Source organism: Coturnix japonica, chromosome 5 (assembly GCF_001577835.2).
Source record: "Coturnix japonica isolate 7356 chromosome 5, Coturnix japonica 2.1, whole genome shotgun sequence".
Taxonomy (NCBI): Eukaryota; Metazoa; Chordata; class Aves; order Galliformes; family Phasianidae; genus Coturnix; species Coturnix japonica.
The window spans coordinates 35,521,129-35,541,804 of NC_029520.1; the positions used below are offsets into that span (position 1 = coordinate 35,521,129).

Below are 20,676 nucleotides of genomic sequence, written 5' to 3' on the forward strand. Positions count from 1 at the left end.
ATTCACTTACTATGCCATAGCCAGTGACCTGAAAGTGCTTCCTTGTCAGGGGAGCCTCATGCTGGTGACTGTGAAGATTTCTAGAAGTTCTGGAATGAAATCAGAAGTCAAGCCTTGTTTTGTTTTTATGCCTCAGACAATCTGTGACAAGAACTTTGGTTTGAGCCATTCAGAGAGAGCTGTCAGCACTTGGAGCTGCTTCCCCCAGCATGACTCCAAGCTTATGACATACTGGGCAGTGCTGGCAAAGGAGAACAGCATGAGTAAATCTAACCTTCAGGCTATATGCACCATCTACAAATGGTAGATTGACATTGATTATTGCTCATTATAGCTTGTAAATCACACACATTTGCTGAAACTGCACAGATTTTCCTTTTTTAAATCCCCTTCTTACAAACAGCAAAGGTGTGGCTGAAAGTCTTGCTCTTGCAAGAAACAAAATAAGATCCTGACTTCTCTGACTATTAGTTTGTTTTTGAGTTGATGACTGTATCATTCAGTCAGATGCACTGAGGTAGAGGACCAGCAGCCCCCATTAGCACAGTGCTGTCAACACCCCCCTCCAGTGGTGGCTACTAGTTGAGGTAATCAGAGAAGCCTGGCCATATCCCTGTCCTTACTAAATCCACCCACACCAGGAGCCTTCATCTCCCACAGCAGAGCTGCTCCCAGCCCTGCCTGCCTGCACACAAAACTCCTACACAAAGAGCTGAGAGCCACCTACTGGATCTTTCCCCCTACCATTCCAGGAGCCTATCCCACTCCAGCATCTGAGTTAAATGAGCCCAGCACTACCAAATCCACATTCTACCACCTTTATTATCACAGATTTAGTAGCAAAATCCAAAATTGAAGGCCTTTTTATTTTATTTTTAAGTCTTAAAATCATTTTGGAAGGTTTAAGCAATGATTTGTGAACATGTAATACCGAACACAGTATGATGTGGTTTCCAGGCTCACAAATACTGAGCTTCCATTAAGAAATAAAAACTGTGACAGCACAGAGCATTGTGGCACAGCGATGCTAGATTACATAAGATGAAATAGCAAGTCACTAGAGCACTCTGTGTCTCTTGGGTTTCCATCACAGAGAGGAAAGGCACAAGTCATCATTTTTGCTCACAGTTTCAGGGGGTGTACACTGCCTGTACATACAGAAACAGTTACCTTCATACTGCACCTCACATAGCTGAGCAGATTTCTATGCTGCTTACTCATGAAGCTGTGTGGTTCTGCCAAAGGTTTCCCATTTTACAGACAGCAATCAAAATACAAACCACAGAAGAAAAACACACAAAATCCATTTGCAAATGCAGACATAAATACACCTCCATCACATGATCCACTTGCACTGGCCTACCCACGCAGCCTTCAGCAGGTCAAAGCCCCCATCAGCTCTATCTAATCAGTCAGACTCTCCAAATCCCAGCAATCAGCCTTACTCTTTGTGTTCCAGGCGAATGATGTCTCCATGCCTCACAAACTCCACAGGGCTGGAGGAATCCAACAGATCTGCTGGAGGAAAAAAAACTAATCATGCCTGTGTGCAGACCTACAGTTACCTCAGAAAGTTCTCAGGGAACATTCAGGCCTCATGCAAAGAACACAAGGCAAACTCATTTGTGTAGACTGAAAGTCTGGTGTAAATCACTGCCCTAGTTTAAAGACCAGCCCTGAAACTACTCCATACAACTGGGCATGAATGTGGCTCAAAGCAGCATATACTGCCCTTCAGTAAAAGGGATGCTAGGCCAGGCTAACTGAACACCATAACTAGATATCTGCATTTTAATTTCATGCACTATAAAATGACATTTGCAAGACTGTTCATGTCATCATATCTTCATTATTTGAATTTTTTTGTTGTTTAGACTGTTCCTTGTCAATTTTTATGTATACTGGCAGCAAAAATAGAAAGGAAACTACCCTAGCCCAATCATGCATCAGCTGCACTACTGAAGGATGACACCTTCAACAGACCCAAGCAAGCATGCATGCAAGCCACCTGGATATCACATATCAGAGCAAACTGGGAACCCACTCCTCTGGGACCCACAGCCAAAACAATGGATTCCACAAAATATGGACTGAGCTCACATTAATTTCCTCTCTGCTATTTGCAACCCTACTTAGTGACCTTCAGCTGAGAAAAGCTGATTTACTTTAACTGTACAACACAGAGAACAAAAACAAACAACACGGCAGACACAAACACCGAGTCGGATTGCCCTTGTTCTCGCTCCCACCACATCTCATATCTATGAAATACACTTTGCCCTGGAGGGAACTTAAAATATTTATGTTAAAAAATTAAGCAGCAGTTATAAAAGACTTCTTATCAGTACTTGTTACCTGTATCTGAATCATGCTTCTTTATAATCCACAGGTTATTCAAATCCTTATGTAAGTAGGCTGTGACCTGAAAGCAGAAAAACTATTTTACTAAGCAAAAACATAAGCTGGTAATAGTGAAGATACAATCATCAGCAAATTGAAGGCCCAAATGAATGCATTACCAGCACAGAAAAACTTGACATGACTTTTATGATATTCCATCACAGATGGCCAATTGCTGGCCACTGCTTAATCCAGATCACACCCTTTCATCAAGATACAGCACATCTGCTCTGGAGAATTATACTTCACAGTAGTTCACTTGCCCTATGAATAACAGCTTCCAACCAAACAGCTTGCCCTCCACCTACACTAACTCAGAGGTTCCTTCTAAAACAATAGGACATCCGAACCTGAACTTCTTGAATTATCACTGAACAGTATAAGTAGATGGAAATAGCATTGGCGTTATAAACTGGCATCTTTGGTAGAGATTTAAAACAACAAGCTGATTAAGATAACTGTTATACTAGTGCCAAAATCTCCAAATTAAGGTTTCAGGGACCAACTCATAAAGCAGTATGTGCTAATCTTCACTAACTTGCTCGGCTTCACACAGAGTAACTGCTCTTACTGCTACCAAGAGCAGGGGAGGGTGCTGCTACAGAAGGCCACATTTCCAGGCAGGAGGAACTGTGCCCTCTGTGCTCTCTCTCCTCTCCCAGCTGCAGAAGCAGCAAGCCCTGCTCTTCAGGACCCCAGCCCAGTCCCACACCTGTGCCTCTCACTTAGACACAAGCAGACCACCCAGTGAGTGGGTGAGTGAGGCAGAACATACAGAAGCTTCTGAGGGTGGGAAAATGGGTGAGTAGGAACCTCATAGGCCTTGAGGTCATATAATTAGGAGAGAAGACAGAGAGACCACCATCTCCATCTCTTGCTCCCCAAGTTGTAAATACCTTTCCTTCTGCATACCCCTCCAGGGATGGGATTGCAGTGGCAAGAAAGGGGATATCCATCCTCTCCCACCTACCCCAAAGGAAACTCCCATCAGCACCCTCCAATTCCCCTTTGTTTGCTTTTACTGTCATAAGGCATATTCTGCACTTAAATTTGGCTTGTTCTTGAGTGAGTTTTGGTATTATAGCTCCATCTACAGTAATAAACATCACTGTTGCCTGACAGCATTGGAAGTATTTTTGGCTGGGAAGAACAGCAAGAAAAGATTAATTAAAGTTTATTTTTGAAATCCTCTTCCTCATAACAGAGACTGAGTTAAAAATAAACACTTGTTTGTCTCCAGAAACTTTCTGTCAAACAGTTGAGAACAATTTTTAGACACCGACATATACGTTGGGAAAGCCACAGAAGCAGCAGAGATTTATGAAGCTTGATCATGATGGACAAAAACAAGAAAAGCCCTTAATTTCTGTAATAATTAATTAGTGATACTTACATGGTTTCACTTTCTTTCTTTCTTTTTTTTTTAATTTACTGGTTAATCACTTAAACATAAGCCCTTTGAGAGTTCAGCTAAGTACCTTTCATTATGGGCGGCTTACAAACGTACAGATATCCAATTTAATGAACAAAGCCTTACAGTTTCCCTGGTGACAGATAAGGAAAATAAGGCACAAATGAGGAAGTAATTCACAAAACATCACAGGGGCCTGTGGCACAAATGGAAACAACACTCAGCACTTCTATTCTGTGGCTTTTAACACAAGCAATAGGTTCGTTTTTAATAGTTTCCCATTCTTCCCTGAAGTAACAACAGCATTTTCATTACAGAACATAACTTTTCTTTATGTTTAAGTCATAGTGGCCTCCATCTATGGATATGGGTCTTGCTACTGCAGTGAAGCTTTGTTACTCTCTGTCACCTCCCTGGTGCAAACTGGTGGGCTCTTTACATTCAAGATTCCAAGTCAGATGCACAACAGAGGCATGCTGAGAAGATAACACAGCTCCTGCCACAATGACACCTAACACTAAGTGCAACGGGAGTGAGTAGATGACTGCAGTTAGAGGCAGGACTGCAGGACACCAACCTGCTGCTGGCGAGCCCCAACGCCCTCTGGGTAGAGGTGCCAGTGGGAGTGAAGGTAACCTCCTGCCATCCGAAGGTTCTTCATTGTGACCACAGACCCATAGGCCAAATCTAAATGGGAAGGAACAAAGGAAAAAAAGCATAAGGCAGCTCTCCTATACATACCTCCCTCAGCCAGCCTGCAGTGCTCCAATTAGGCTTGCATGTTCCTGCTTTGTTTTGATGAAAGCACATTTCCTGATTGAAACATTAATCCAAATAGCTCACTGCAAGCTTTCCCTCTGTCACCATCCACTATTCAGTGAAACTGTTCTAAAAGTTTCAACCAAATATTATATATCTCTCCCACATTGTTTTAACATAAAGAGAAGCTCTAGGTTCTATGCTGAACAGGTGAAATCCCTTTCTGTTATCTGAAATAAAATAAAGGCCAAAAAAAATGAAGATGCATACACACATAACTGTCTTATCTACCCTGTGGTGCTTCACAGGAGATGTGGTTTTTATCTAAAGTCCCACATATTTTGACAGCTCAGATCAGTTTACTCCTTTGGACACTCACGCTCTGGAATGGAGACATTATGAAGATTGTTCCCAATCAGCTGGGACTGAAAGGCAGAACTGAAGAAACCATCCCCAGGACCACTAAAACACAGAGCAAAGAATGTGATAATTCAAAGAATGGCAAAACAAGTATACAAAGTTCCATTGTGAACTATCAGATTGCTTTTACCAAAAGAAAAACAGATGAAAACAAAATAACAGACGTGGTCTCAGGAGAAGAATGATTGGGTTTCCCTTAATTGCATCTCTAATGCTGTGAATAACAGCCAACATGCACACTTTTGCAAGAAATGAACAAGAGAACATAAAAATGTGTTCCTTCTGGCACTGAACAAAGCATCATCAATTGTCTTTGTGGGTGCTGTTATAACAAACAAAGCTCAGTGCCAACTAACATCTAACAAAGCCTCTCCTTGAGGTTTCTAAAGTCTCATTTCTGCTAAGTAGTGAGTGGCAAAACCACCTGACTTGAACTGAACAAATAACAGATTTTACATTTTTGTTAATGGTTAAATGCTTTTTTCACATCATCACTTATGGCAGCATGTAATAAATCATTATTGGACTATTTTACTGCTGCTTTCTAAATAAAGAGCCCTCCTTACCAGAAGGCATTTAGACTACAGTTCTCTCTATAGGAACACCTACCAGACATTTTTCATCACAGGTCAGAATGTCTCAAGCTCAAATTCTGTTTCACTGCCAGCCTGGACAAAGCCCTTCTCTAAGAACAATGCAGGAGTCTGGGAAGGGAATTAAACAAAGACACAGCTCATGGCTGTGCTTTTGGTGCCATAAACGGAGAAATCCATAATCAATGGTGTTTAATTCAAAGATGACAGATGATTTTTCATCTGTAGGAAAAAAATAAAAGTGAAATACCTTTTATTTAATACTTCAAAATGAACAGCAAACATTGCCACGTAGAGGGTGAGCGGAAGCAAGATGAGGCAGAACACTCGAGCCAGGAGATGCTTCCCAAACATGACCTGGAACAAACACAACCTCGATCAAACCGTGAAATGAAAACATGAGTGCACAAGCTACTAGATACACTGTCTCACTATGCAGATTGAATGTAACAAGGGCTAAGTATGTTTCTTCCACATAAACCAGCTGGCTTAGCAAGGATACTCTGACACTCCAACTTCTTTTGCTACTCCTCAGCCAGAAGTTACAAAGAGTCAGCAGCAAATGCTTGGTGTTTCAGCTGCCTTGACACAAAAGCAGAGCAATCCATGTAAATCACTGAGAGAAGCAGTTTGTACGCAGCTGCGCCAGATTGCGATTGTGTGATCACATCCTGCTAACTCTGCTGGTCATAGAACAAATCATCTAAATACATGATGGGCAATAAACAGTTGTGGGACAAGAAAATATCAGTGTTCATTCACAAATAACTACAAAGCTGATTAAGGCAAATGTACTTTTCTCCCCCTCCCCAACACGGAATCTATCACACAATCATTAAGCAAAACATTTTCTACCCCTTAATAACAGATGCAGGGAATTCAGACTTAATGGAAAAAGTAACATAAGGGAAAGGTTTTTTTATGATAAGGGTGGTGAGGTTGCCCAGTGAGGTGGTGGATGCCTCATTCCTGGCAACAGTCAAGGTCAGGCTGGATGGGGCTCTTAGCAACCTGATCTGTCTGCAGGTGTCCCTGTTCAGCACAGGGAGTTGGACCAGGTGGCCTTTCAGGGACCCTTCCAACTCAAACAACTCTATGATTCCACGAAAAAGAGCTGAACATATTAAAGAAATAAGAATTTACTGAAGCCAACAGGAGAAGCAGCTGCTCAACACAGGTACGTGAGCAGAACACTTAACAACTACCGGACACTTGGAGAAATGTTGATTGCTGGCACATAACCAAATTCATGCAGCAGCGGCACATAAGATAACCTCCAGTCCACTGGGCTAAATGACTGAAATAGAAATCTTTTTCACAAAGATCAAAGCCTACAACTACAGACTTCAATGCAAAGTCAAAAGAGAAAACACACTTGAAGGACAGCATCAAGCAAGCTAGAATAGAGAACCAAGATAAGCTGAGAATTCTAGGAATCAAACTAGTCCCTGAAACGCTGCATGTAAATAACCACGAGTAGTTTTCTAACAAATGCAGAGATAAGTTATTCAAACTTCATGGGTTTCATCCTTGTTGTGTTGTTTTTTTTTTCCCTCCTCAAGCACCACAGTTGCCAAATATTTAGGTATTCAGAAAGAAGCATCTACCTTCTGGAGTAAATTTCTTTACATATTCTAACACCCAGGGGCTTGCTGCTTTTGCTGCCAGCAGCACAAATGAAATCACTGTGCAGCCGTCTGCTGGCAGAAAGCTAAGACATGATGGATTTGTTCCATTTCAAATGCAATTAACTGACTTTGCTCAAGAAGTGCTTCTCTGGAGCTGGAACACTGCATCTTTGCAGCCCATATTGATTCACATTAATCAGAGAAAACAAATCACGCAGCAGGAACAGAAAAAGCCCCTCATGTCCCCCACCGTTTATAAGACAGGACAAAAACAGTAAGTGAAAGAAATTGAATTTTCAAGCTTCATGAGAGGCTGAGACAAGGAGAGAACTGCACGCCTCTCAGCAGATGTGCTAGAAGAATTCTTTTTTATCCCGCTGGTTGCAAAACAGTAAATGGTCTATCAATATATTTCTCCCAGTAGCAGATTCCACAGTTGCCAGCATGCAATATATTGGAATAGGGCACCCAAATACTAAGACTAAAATAAAAAAACTAAAATTACATAGGTAAAAGAAAACAAAGCAAAATAAGGAAATCCTTAACATAAGTAAGTTTTTGACAGTCACCAGTGACACGTTGAGGTTCCCCAGCAAGTCCCAAAGGTCATAGATTGTGTTCAGACCAACCAGCAGGACTACAAAGAGGCCAACAAACTTCACCCCCATTGCTCCAGCAAGGTTCACCCCAGTCAGACTCAGCCAGAGCCACCAGGAGGCAGAGAATGGCCTGCAGGACACAGAGATGAAAGCAGAGAATAAATGATGGCTACATGAATCAGCAGCTGTAATCAGAAAAACAAACAGCAAATCACTGCCCCACAAAATTAGATTCCATCTTCTTCTCATGAAAAGAAAAAAAAAAAAAAAGAAAAGAAAAGAAAAAAAAAGTAAAAGAAAAAACACACACAAAAAAAACATGTTTCTTTCATTCTGTAGATGATTCTCATGATGCAAGGATGCCCTTGATGCAGGGTTCAGTGGAGCCCATCACATCAGAATAGGCAGCCCTGTATTACCCCTTTCAAAAAGGGAGAACAGACATCATGTATAAGCTGAAATATCATTTGAAAGAAATTTCACATGTAAAAGGTCTGAAATCAGAATTAAGGCTTCATCAATGAGTTCCATAAAAAAGTAAGCTTACATCACTCAGAAAGCTAAGGACAGGGAGAAGGGCATCAGAAAAAGAGCAGCCACTTTCAAAAAAAGCAGAAAGGCTGCAGAGAAGAACATTTATTCAAAGAAAAGCTGTAGCAAAAAGCAATGAAATTACAAACTAAACTAAAACTGAAGCAAAAAGCTGAATAAGGATGACAGGAAATCTAAAAGCCTTTTCCTCCTGATGCCTCAATACCTGTGCCTTGATTAGAAATCCCTCCGCCCTACTACACAACACAAGAGATAGAGCTGGCTTTTAATCTACATAAGATCGACCAGGTAAAGCTAATCCTGTTTTCAAAGACTTGAGGAAAAAAGTCCAGGTCATGGCACATACAGCTGCACCACGAGCTGATCAAACACTGCCCTGTATCTTGGTGCTTGTACTCCCTGGGGCAAGTGCTGTCGATTGGAATGGCCTCACAGAGCCTTATATGATTCTGCAGGCTGTGTTTCAGCCATGCTTGCTGCAATCATGCTAAGACTTAATGGATCCATTCTTGAACACCACATGAAACAAAAAACACTTCTTTAGCATTCTGAGATTTTATGCCTTCAAATTCTGCATACATTGTGTGCTAATTGTTCTGTATAGCTCTGCCACAAAGAAACCCTCTGGCATATCCAAACAGCTATAAATCACCACTCCCCTTTGATAAGTCTGCAGCAAATATCCTAACCATCATCCTTACTGTATTTCTTAAGTTTTTAACCTCTTTAAATCTAACAAATTATACTCTCTAGCTCAGCTAGCAGGATTTAGAAATATTTGTAATATTACAGTTATGGTAAAGCTCTGTTAATGTGGCCTGGAGACAAAGTGACTGAGCCAAGACAGAATATTAATATTTTTGCCATTAAGGAGTAAAGCATTGGCAAACTACAATCACCATTCATCCTCTGTCTCCGCTAACAACGTCCCATGCCACATTCTTTCCAGTCAAGGAGTTTTTAAAAACTTTAAACTTCATTTTAAAGATTTACCATTTCATAACCACCATTTCTGCTGAAATTCTTCTTCCTGAAAAATAATGCATTTAAGCCTCCCTCCCAGTTTACTTCTGTCATAATCCTTTCTCCCTTGTTTTACAAACCCTTATACTGAAGATTTTATCTCCTCTACCATGCACCATTTTCACCTCCAGGTTCCCTAGAAGAGTCTAGTCTTGGCCATTCATACAGACTACCAAGTTTCAGATGTGTTCAAGCACTTAACCCATGCAAAGGTTGAGTATCTATGATTTAAAAAAAAATATATCTTTATCTTACCTATCTGAACAGGAGTTACACTTCACCATACTCAGAACAGCTCCCATAAGGAAGAACATCAGAATGGGGTCAAGCAGGATGTACTGAGACAAAGTAATACAGCCTGTATCTGAAGACACACAACAATGGCAGAAATGTTTGCTGTTACAAAGTGAATCAATCTAACATGGCAGGAAGGCAGCTTATTTGGTGTAGCTGAGTCAAAAGAACGAGGGCAATTTCAGAACCTGAAGCAGGTCAGAACAACTCAATGTCTAATTGGATAAGAAATAAACTTTCACTCACAGAAACCAGGCAGCAGAGCAGTACCTGTAAAAAGCACTCATGGTGTGCTGTTAACATTTTCAAATAGAGAGTGCTGCAGACAGCTATGATTAATCTACTAAAGCACCAGAATGCTGCCTGAGGACGATGCAGAGGAAAAAGTCATCTTTCAGATATCATCTGTAACAAATGAATACGACTGGGGAATTTTAAGTCCCTGTGCATCAATATCTGCATCTCCCAGTAACGCTCTGATTTGATCACCTTCATCTGAAATGCTCATTGCTCCACTGTTGGCTCAGTTCCACAAAGAACATCACTTATTTCTTACTGTGAACTCTTCCATAGTAGTGCAGCTGGTTATTAAATATCTTTGCAGTTCATACGGGAGACATCAATATTTCACCAGTGGGCAAAATTATTCCTGACTGTGCGTGTTGTAAAAATTCTTAAGAGTGATGTGAAATGTAGCCCAACGCTGGGGTCACACACATAACAGAGATACCAATAAACATTTGAATGTAAAATCCTCTAGAGGACTGCCAATTAAAAAGCCTCATATAAAACAGAATGACTTGGCTTTTGGGAACCTCTCTCAGTAGGCGTAATAACCTGCTAGGTAACACACGGCAAGCCAGAAATGACATTCTCTGAATTCTTTTATTCCACTTCACTGTAGCAGGAACACCTACCAAAAATAAGGATGAAAGCTGTGAGTAAGGCTGCTGGCATAGACTTGGACAGCTCTAGCACTGTGAGGTAGGCAAAGGGTACCAGGCAGGAGCCAAGGAATGCACAGAACTGTAGGAAAAGAAGATAATGGGAGGAGTTATACCCTTCCCCAAGGTGAAGGCACACACATCCCTTTCCTTCCTTCATGCCGTATACCCATCAACAACAGAAGGTGCTGAAGTTGCTGAACTGACTCACCGATATCAGCAGACAAAAGCCAAGTGAGCAAAGATACTGCTCAGAGAACAACGGTTGCTTACGTTGTTCTGTCTCTAAAGGTGTTAGGAACAATAGTTCATCATTCTTCTTCTGGACAGTATCAGATATTCATAAAAGCAAATGTCAAGTAGACACATTACACGTCCATCATACTCAACTTATTTCAACAAGATATTAGAATATAAAATCTAAGAACAAAGTATATCACTATCTCATATCTTCAGCAGATCAACTTCACCTTCTCTAGACAAATGAGAGTGAGGGTAGCTGAAGGACAAAGAACAGAAAACTCGGCTCCGGGAAATGTAGAACCATGAGTAGCTAAAGACTGGATAAGTAAACCAAGGAAATACACCTTCCAGTTTTCATTCTTTTTTCTATGCACCAGCAACTGGCAGCTCTTTTGACTGGAGTTATCTACTGCCATGCTTATGGCTCTAAGCCTCCCTCGGTAACAGAACAGTCAGGGTTTCAGGCAGAATACCAGTCTGAATAGATTACTACTCACTTTGTCTCATTAAGCTCGATGTCACTGGAGACAGACTGATCTTAGTTTTCTTGAGAACCTCAGCTCCCAGCCGTCAGGGACTCCAGCAAAGCACAGTGGGGTGAGCAGAAGCCCAGACTCAGCACCGTTCCCTTTGTACAATAGGGAATACACCTGTCCCACTCAAAACTATAGTCCCTTTAAATTCACAGTAAGAGACACCCTCTAGAATTGACTCGCTTTTCACAAAGCCTCTCACAACCAGACATGAGGATTTACTCACTATACAACTACCAGCAATCTTTTAGGGAGCTTAGAGACAAGGCCAAACAGATCTTTGATCTAATCCAGTAAAGCTTCTCTTATGACATAATACTTAGTACTGAAAAGCACAGGAGAGTTAAAAATCTTGATACTAGCCTTTCATGCCTTACCCCTCTCATTCCCATGTAGTTGTGCTGTTCATATCTGTCCCCTGGCTTTTGGAAAGGAAACGTTCCATCATATCCACTCAGGTAGCCAGCAAGTCCAATCAGCATCTGAGAAGAAAGAGGTGAAAGAACTGGTCAGGAAAACCCAAAGAGAACCCAGAACAGCATCAGGTAAGATTTTCACACATGCCAAGTCCAATTCACAGCATAATAACTTAATTCAGGCACGCCATCCAAACAATGGTTTCTGCACAGAATTCACATGCATCCATATTGCCCTTGTCCAAAATCAACATCAGAAGGGATCAAAACTTTAGCTGCTGACTGCAACGACAACTGCAGGCTTGTAGCCCCATGTATGGGGCTTAGCACATTGAATGCTGGCCCTGCAGATGCTCCCACAGCTCCCTACTCCCACATTTTAAGGAGGCTCAGTCTGAAAGGAAGACAACCTGAGGTGGAAGAGTTGTAGCCTTATCAACACTGTGCAAACCTTCTGTTACTACTAGGGCAAGTTCACTTACAGCACAGCAAGCCATGGCTTTGTGTCAGGCATCTGAGCTGCAGCAGAGCCATAAAAAGCATTTGCTTCCTTTAATCCGTAAGCCTCAATTAAACATCCCCTCTGGACAACACAGTCCATTTCTCATCTACCATGTGCTCAAACTTTCTCAGTATCCAGCAGCAGCACTGATTTGTTTCCTCATACTCAGTGTTTCCACAAAGAGGAAAAGAAGCTGAGCCTGGGGATGCAGAACACAGGGGATGACACCCATGGCTTCTGAAACACACGGAGCAGTGCCATTTACCTTCCCCAAGGGAGGATGGACATCAAAGAAGAAGGTCCGGTTAATGTAGTAACTTCCCATCTTCCCAAAGTGGGTTTCATCCCAACTGGAAAAAAAAACAAACAGAACAACCTATTGCAAAGCTGACAACTGTCAAAAATCCAGGATTGTTTTTTTCCTCCCATTTTTCATCGTGTGAAGGGTTACTGCCACACGCTCAATAAAGGACAATGCATACATTCACTGGGACGACAACGTGGCGCATACTGCAGCCTTAACGGGCAGGGTGTTTGCTAAGATCCTGACCCCCGACCCGTACCAGACGTGCGGCGGCTCGGGCAGGCGGTGGAAGCGGGAGGCGAAGCTGAGGAGTGTGACGAGGCCCAGCGCGGCCCTGCAGCCCGCAGGAGGACGAGCAGACAGCGCGGAGGCGGCCGGCGCTCCCTGCGGCCGCCGGGATCCCCGCTGCCGGAGCGGGCCCGGCCCGGCCCTGTCTCCCCCCGCCGCCGGCATGGACGGCGCTCCGCCGCGCGGCAGCAGGCCGGGAGCGGGGCGAGCCGGGAGGCGGAGTGCGGGGCACGCCGGGAGCCGTAGTCCTGTCGGGGCGCCGCGGCCGCTGCCGGGATGAGCCGTGCTGCAGCCAAGGTACCGGCGGTTCGGGAGCGGGGCGGGCGGCAGCGGGGTGTGAGCCGATGGAAGGCGGCGGAGCCACGTCCCCATCGCTCAGCCGGCTCCGGCCGCTTGCTGCCTTTGTGTACGCTTCATTGCCTTCCGCTGCCCGTGGGATTGCAGAGGGGCGGAAATGGTGGTTAATGAAGACAGATCCGCAGCTCTGCTCCTTGAGATGATAGGGGGAAGCAATTGGTTTAAGGCGATTTAGTTACAAATGATAGTGCAGGCTGCAAAGGGACGAGGAGCTGTAGAGAGGGGTCGAGAGGAACGGCTCTGCCAGCTGAGGGACTAGAGTCTGCAACAGGTGAAAGGACATTGCAAGCCGAAATGCTGTCAGCCAAGTGCCCGGGGAAAACGAGGCAGAGTATTTCATAGACACTGTGTGCTTTTATATGTATGTGTGTATATTTAGAAGTCACAGTTCTTGTTTCTTTCCCTGCAGCCCAGCCTGAGATTGAGCTGGTACTGATGGCAGGAAGGCAGCAGGAGCCCCAGGACCTCCTACAAGGAGCTGGCAGCTGCTGCCCAATGAGACAGAAGCACTGCACACAGCTTTGCTTCCATCGGTGTGTTTCCCTGAGCTGTGTTTCTGCACTGGCAGCTGCAGAGAGCCAGACAGTCTCTCCAGCTGCCTTATTTATGCAGGACAAAAAGCTAGAGAAAGAAATATGACCCCTCAAGTTTTGCACAGAATGGCTTAGGTTGGAAGGGACTTTAAAGATCAGCAAGCACTGAGCTCGAATCTGAGTAATATGTTCTGATAGCGGGGCTGGGGCTGCAGCACAGCACATGGGGATGCATGTGCAGCTGGCTGCAGTTCCCAGGACTGAATCCAACTGGCTGGTGACCTGTGTACTGAGCATAGATTTGGGGGCGTGGTGCTTTACTCATTGGTTCCCAAATCCTTCCCCCATCCCAGCTGAGTTAAAGGGGAAAGAGAAGCAGCAGTTCTTTTATTTCCTGGGCTGAACTGCACTGCTGAACATGGCTTCAGAAAAGGTGAGAGCTTGGTTGGGGTGAAAGCATGCAGGAAAGCTGCCTTGGTGCTGGAGTTCAGATGAAGATGAGCTTTCTGCCCTCTTAGTATTCATACTGAACAGCAGTAGCTCATCTCAATTGGAAAGATGCTGGTTGTGTCTTCCTTGGCTTGAAAAGGCTGTTTTGTGGTACTGAAATACCCAGTGCTGGTGCTTGGCACAATCACTGAGGAGTTAGCTTCAAAAATATGTGACAGGAGAGAAGTTAGCAGTATCTGATAGGGACAAAGAGGGAAACCTGGTAAGGGATAATTTTAATATCACTTGTATGTTGCTGAAAAGAGATACAACTGAACATCCAGAGGGTCAGAATGAAAAAGAGGAGCACTACCTGTGCAGCCAGAAGAAGAGCAGACACTTCCAGAAAGAAGCTCTCTACCCTGGCAAACCTTGCTCTGCTGTATCTTACGGCTCCTGAAACACCTTCTGGTCATGCACTGCCCTCCTTTAAAATACTCTGGTATTCTCACCACATAACCACTTCATCTGTCTTTCTTTTCTCAGCCAATACTTTACAGCTATTTCCGAAGCTCCTGTTCATGGAGAGTGAGAATCGGTAAGAACTAGTTTTACTGTCTTGGTGTTGCTGTGGTATCTCCACTTTTCATTGACAAGATTAGTCACTTAATAGAGATCAGCAAACATGAACCTGGGACAGTGACTTAGTATTTACCTCACTCTGCTATGGAGTGGGAGGGAACACCACAGGCTCCCTGGAGCTGCAGGATGAGAGAGAAGCAGACAGGAGGTCTTTCCACTTAGCAGGGAATCTGAGGGTATCTTCTGTAGTCATCCAGCATTCAAGCAAGAGGGTGTACATGGCTGGTGCAAGCTTCTCCCCAGCTTTCCATACTGGAGGGCAGAAGCAGCAGCTCATTGCTCAACTGTGGACAAACCTTGCTCAATAGGCTTTGGAAAAGTTTTCTGTTCTCTTAGTATTTTGTGCAGATTTGTGTCTGCAGCTTGTTACAAGAAACTGCTTTTGTAAAGCTAACATGATGCAAATGGCTATTTGTTCCACACTATTTCAAGGGACGCTAGTCTTTTTTACACATATACAGTGTCACATCACCCTAAGAGCCAAAAGGGGCTGGGAATGGACCCTATTTAGACTGACACAGTCTTGAACACAGTTTGGAAAGTGAGCATAGGATCCCCTGACATGCTATTTTCTCAATGGACTCAGGCTGCCTTTCTTGAAGGATAGGGTCTTTTTCAGTTTTAAAGCTTTCTTTTTTCATTTTTTTCCCCAAATTGAGATATTAACTTTTCCATGAGACCACTACCAATGAAGCTGGTCTCAATGTGCCTGTCTGAAGCTGTGTACTATCTTCTCCCTAGCACTGGCTCTTAAAGGGATTGCCTATGACCAGATACCAGTGAACCTCCTGAAGGATGGGGGGCAGCAGGTAAGGATACAGCTACCATTGGTCCCTCCAAGGGTGCTGAACTTGGGAATCACAAGGAGAACTGGGATGAGCACTAAGGAACGTTACTGAATTCCTCAGTTACTCTGTAGTAGTTGCTTTCAATCAGTATTCCCTGGGTTTGAGAGTAAAAGGAGATCATTGTAGGTGACTAAAGATTTTCACCTCTGCCTTAAAAATCTGTGATTGAATTTCATAATTCTGAAGATCTTTTGGTCCTATTTAGCATGATATAACCAAACGTATCAAGCATAGGAAGGGAGGCCAGAACAGAGGGGGACATCCAAAAGATGCCAAATGATACAGCACAAGATTTCAAATGGCCTGCCAAAGGAAGGGCTGTGTTGCCGAAAGAGATCTCCAATTAGAATGGTGATAGCAATACTGTTGTACTGCCACTGATCCTGGGCTTGGCACTGATGGATTATAAAGAGGTAAGGCAATCTCACCTTGGGTGAAGCAATTTCTGAGCCTCGGCAGGAACCTGCTGTAGTATAGCACAACTTACTGTGAACGCTAGCACTTAGGCAGAGGGAAAAGCCAGGTTTAGGAAAAACAAAAACAAACAAACAGCCCTGTGGGAGCCTGAGGAAGAAAACAAGAAAAGATTCTGGTTGCAATAATCTTGGGTTCATTTCCACAGTTTTCTGCTGAATTCAAGGCAGTGAATCCAATGCAGCAAGTCCCAGCCTTGAAAATTGACGGTATCACCATCTCTCAGTCGGTGAGTTAACAGCCGCATCCCTGCTAACCACTGAATCAAGCTGCTGACCAGAAGGAGGGGGGGAAGCTTTTTCTTTGTGTTCCCTCAGACCTCTTGTCTGTGTGTTACAGAACAAATAACATTTGTTATAAATAATCCCACTTGTGGGGAAAAAAAACGTAACCCATACTGGGAGACTCCTGTCAACTCAGCTTTGGTTCATAATCCCACCTTTTACTGAGCTGTCTGTAGTCTGGCTTAGAGTGTGGTGCCGTGGTTTGTCTGAAACTACAGCAGGTCTAAATCAGAAGGTCTTAACCAGGCATCTAAGGGGATATGCTGTTCCTCAGACTTGGAACACATTCTATTTGAAAACTATTGTATTCTGTTGAACTAGCTAGAAATCTCCCTTTCCTAAGCGTTCTGGATGCATACTTTTCTACTATTCTCCCACTCTCCAATAACCTTCCCTTATCTCTTTGTTCATTACAGCTGGCTATAATTCAGTACTTAGAAGACACTCGTCCTAATCCCAGGCTCTTGCCCCAAGATCCAAAGAAGAGAGCTCAAGTCAGAATGATTTCAGATCACATTGCTTCTGGCATTCAGCCACTCCAGGTATTGCCTGGTCATATCCATGTAAATGAGAAAAACAGGGTGGATTTCCAGGAGTTTGTAACTTTTCAAAACTCAGAGTCTTTATGCTGCTGTTGGCCAATAGAGTGGCAGATTTTAAGACTCTGTTAGCAGATGAAATCTATGCTTAGTCTCTACCTGATCTGCCAATGGCAACAGAATTTCATACAAAGAAAATACTGTAGCACCCCTCCAGAAACAACTGAACCCATATGGTTTCAGTGCAGGGTATACAATGTTTCAGGAAGGGGGAGTGAGCCCGAGACCTTGGGCAGAAGAATACCCTGGCAGCTTCTGTTACAGAAGAACAGGTCTAGGAGAGAGCAGAGCACGTGGTTTGGCAAGAGGGAGGTCAGGGCTGACTCAGCAGGCCGAGTTCAGGCAGGGCACCCAAGCTTGGCACCTCTTAATCGTCCCTCCCTAGGCAAGGTCCAGCCAACAGCAGTCCTTCTAATCTAGACATTGCTTGCCTTCACAGAATTTGAGCATCCTTAACAAAATGGGGGAGAGAAAAATGGAATGGGCTCAGCAGTGCATCACATCTGGATTCCAAGGTACATCCTGCTTGTCACTTTCACTACCCTTCAAAAATGTGAGGAAGCTTCACCACTGGAACCCTACTTTCTCCTCAACTGAGAGACACAGTGTTCTTCTTGCTCAGAGTTCCTTGTCCAGGACAGAATTTGGCATGTAATAATATTTGTTTACTTCCCTATGAGAAATAGAGAGCTTCTTGTTTCCTCCAGACTTTCCCCTATATACTAGAATGGCTGGCCTGTCTTCACTTCTGGATAGTTAACCTTCCTACATTTTACTCTTCCTATTCTCACGTATCTCCACACTGTGCTTTTAGGACCTCATTTGCATTGCCTGAAACAGCTGAAATTACCTGACTCCTAAAAGGCTGAGGGAAAATTAAAGACTCCTGAAACTGTTATTGTAGGATTTCTGTTCTTTCTAGATTCTGTCCTGTACTGCACCTTTTTCATCCTCTTGTTCGTAATTCTCAGTTAAAAAGGTCTCTGGGCTTCCTTTCAAATGAGCTTCCAATGCCTTACTCCAGTATACCACCTCTCTTGGCAGCACTAGAACAGATTCTGCAGCACACTGCTGGACGCTACTGTGTGGGAGATGAGGTAAGTATCAGAGACTTATGTATCATGTAGTATGTCCCAACGTGTTCCATTAAAAGAGAAAGGGAATTAATTGTAGAGACACAGCACAACTATAACCTGTGCTTTGCACTACATGCAGTGTCTATACAATAAGAAAAATAGCTGTATGAATCTTACTTAGGACCCCAGCTCAAGAAAGACTAGGAGCTCTTGGAATGGGTCCAAACAAGGCTCACCAAGATGATCAGAGGGCTGGAGCACCTCACCTATTAAGAAAGGTTGAGGGAACTGGGAGTGTTTAGCTTGGACAAGATAAGGTTCTGGGGAGACCTCGCTGTGGCCTTCCAGTACTTGAAAGGAGAGTACGAACAGGAGGGGGAATGGCTGTTTGCATAGATTCATATCTAGGTGATAGGACAAAGAGGAATGGTTTTAAACAAAGACAGGGGAGATTTAGGCTAGATATTAGGAGGAAGTTTTTTACTCAGAGAGTGGTGATGCACTGGAACAGGATATCCAAGGAGACTGTGGATGGCCCATCCTTAGAGGTATTCAAGGTCAGGCTGGATGAGGCTCTGAGCAGCCTGGTCTGGTGGTTGGCGACCCTGCCCACCTTGGGGAGGGGTGAAACTAGATGGACCTTTGAGGTCCTTTCTCAACCCAGGCCATTCTGTGATTCTATGATGATTCTTTTTGAACTCTAGATCTAGTAAGAATGAAGTGTCCTGCCTTAGGGGTGAAGCACAGTTCAAGAAATGCAGGTTCTTCTCTTAGCTCTGTCCTGTGTAAACTTTAACCAAGTTCTATCGTTTTGCTGCTGTTTCTCCAATTTGAACATGGGCGGACTGCAGAAAGAGATTGCCTACAGGTTGTTCTGACCCTTTCCAAGCTAGAGGCAACCTCTTTCATTTAGCAGTTCTGTTTGGTAGACATTGAGATCATTCCTATAAAAGGTGGGAAAATATTAGTAATGAGATCTCATGCTGGAAAGTAATGTGTGCCCTGAAAGGTGCCCACAGCTTCGTGACTTGGGTAATAGTGTGGAAACAGTTGCCTTTTGTGCAGTTAAGCACCTAACTGTATTATATATGAGGAGTGTTCTTTTCAGATTGCAAGTCTCTGAGCCTGCTTACAAAGGTCTTATCACTCAGCAGTTCCTGATCTTGGTGAAGCTCTTTGATGCTCCTGCAGTGCAAACAAGCAAAATTTACACATTCATTCCCAGCCATGCAATACCTATACCCATCCCCCCAGATTCTCCCTCTGCAGTTTGCCAGCACTTGTTTGCAGTTGCTTTAGAAGCACTGTATGTTTGAGGTCACCATGATCGGCTGATAATTACAAAGCTCCCTAAGGGCTGATAGCTTTTGTGCTAGTGACTGCTGTAAGGATCCTTTCCTATCACTGTTGTGGCATTATTAAGGCTCGCTTCAATAATGGGATTGTTGTGACAGCTCTTCTGTTCATCATGAACCTATCTATGAAACAATATCAGATACTACCAGCTGAAAAAGTAATACTCTGGTCTCTTTTCTGTGCTCCATTTGCAGGTAACCATGGCTGATCTGTGCTTGGTGCCTCAAGTTGGCAATGCTGAAAGGTAATTAAGGCTAAGCTTGAAGTGTTCTTCAAGGGCACCTACTCCTTATGTCAGACTGGCAGAATTTAACTTCTGCTTCTCCTTGTGTTAGGAAAGATCCACAACTTGCTCTGTCCAATTATTCTCTGCATGAGTTTCTGTCACAAGTTATTTGTCTTTTGGAGGCTTTTAGAAATGAGGAGCTGGTCTTCCTTCCCAGAGGCCCCTGGAGGAAGCTCAATCTGTGTCCTTATAAAAAAATTAAGATTGCCTGCCTCTCCCTCTGCCCTGTATCTGCATTGCACAAGGCGGAGGAAAGTGTAACCTGACTGTGTTTGTTGAAAGTCCTAAACCTATGCAAGTAGTGGCTGCAAGATTCCCAAGGAACCCATACTGCCTTCCTACCATTAGCTGAACACTATGTAAAAACCTAGTGAAAAGGGAAGAACTAACTAGCTTTTCCATTAGCGTTTAGTTTTAAAACTGCAAGAATGAACTTCTTTTAATGTGTGAGATTTGCTGACACTGGGCAGGCACAGAACACTGCTCTGTCCTTCTGCTGTCTGACTGAACCTCACAAATCTTTTTCCTTTTGCAGATATGGTGTGAACCTGGGTCCATATCCTACAATAACTAGAATAAACAAAGCTCTCCTGGAGTTAGAGGCATTCAAAGTAAGCCACCCATCCCGGCAGCCAGACACTCCTGCAGAGCTGCGATCTTGAGGCCCTTCTACCCATTAAATCAAGTAGCTGGAGTGGTGAGGATGACATCAGCTACAGCTCAAGTAGAATTTGAGTGCCAGCAGGAATCCCTGTGCTAACATCTCACTATGTGGGACAGCTGATTTGACCTCTTCCCTATGTCCAGCAGCAATCTTGCAGAATTAATAAAGGTCTGTTCAGAACAGAGCTATAATCAGAAATATATAACCAGCTTACTCTCA

At 43.6% G+C, this 20,676-nt stretch overlaps 2 protein-coding genes across 6 annotated transcripts in view; one reads left to right on the forward strand and one right to left on the reverse strand.

The window, feature by feature from the left end:
- The window catches only part of POMT2 (protein O-mannosyltransferase 2), a 27,884-nt gene extending 13,890 nt beyond the window's left edge, over nt 1-13,994 (reverse strand). For 2 of the 4 annotated variants that reach the window (XR_001555798.2, XM_015865180.2), the window contains exons 1-12: nt 12,881-13,994; nt 12,583-12,667; nt 11,777-11,881; nt 10,597-10,705; nt 9,641-9,749; nt 7,781-7,940; nt 5,834-5,940; nt 4,950-5,032; nt 4,389-4,498; nt 2,356-2,422; nt 1,446-1,518; nt 11-89 (exon numbers count right to left, since the gene is read on the reverse strand). Coding sequence is in view for 3 of the 4 variants with exons in the window: in XM_015865180.2 (XP_015720666.1) it covers nt 11-89; nt 1,446-1,518; nt 2,356-2,422; nt 4,389-4,498; nt 4,950-5,032; nt 5,834-5,940; nt 7,781-7,940; nt 9,641-9,749; nt 10,597-10,705; nt 11,777-11,881; nt 12,583-12,667; nt 12,881-13,281 (1,488 nt within the window). In the remaining variant the exon portion in view is untranslated. Of the gene's footprint in view, nt 1-10; nt 90-1,445; nt 1,519-2,355; nt 2,423-4,388; nt 4,499-4,949; nt 5,033-5,833; nt 5,941-7,780; nt 7,941-9,640; nt 9,750-10,596; nt 10,706-11,776; nt 11,882-12,582; nt 12,668-12,799 lie in introns of all 4 variants that reach the window. The other 2 variants (XM_015865181.2, XM_015865185.2) reach the window with 2 other exon arrangements.
- On the forward strand, nt 13,100-20,676 carry GSTZ1 (glutathione S-transferase zeta 1). Of its 2 annotated transcripts, none has more exons than XM_015865189.2 (9): nt 13,100-13,206; nt 14,775-14,826; nt 15,612-15,679; nt 16,341-16,421; nt 16,893-17,018; nt 17,515-17,590; nt 18,120-18,172; nt 19,702-19,751; nt 20,329-20,676. In XM_015865189.2, exons 1-9 carry the CDS (start codon nt 13,186-13,188, stop codon nt 20,453-20,455), a joined length of 654 nt encoding a protein of 217 aa, XP_015720675.1. In that variant the 5' UTR covers nt 13,100-13,185; the 3' UTR covers nt 20,456-20,676. The 2 variants fall into 2 exon arrangements, with proteins under 2 accessions (XP_015720675.1, XP_015720676.1); XM_015865190.2 differs by lacking the exon at nt 13,100-13,206 and adding an exon at nt 14,109-14,232.

Bases quoted from the DNA above. Each gene is read 5' to 3' on its own strand.
- GSTZ1 (XM_015865189.2), top strand. From the start codon at position 13,186: ATGAGCCGTGCTGCAGCCAAG. The intron at 13,207-14,774 runs GTACCGGCGGTT...TTCTTTTCTCAG, and splicing joins TGAGCCGTGCTGCAGCCAAG to CCAATACTTTACAGCTATTT. The intron at 16,422-16,892 runs GTGAGTTAACAG...TGTTCATTACAG, and splicing joins GTATCACCATCTCTCAGTCG to CTGGCTATAATTCAGTACTT.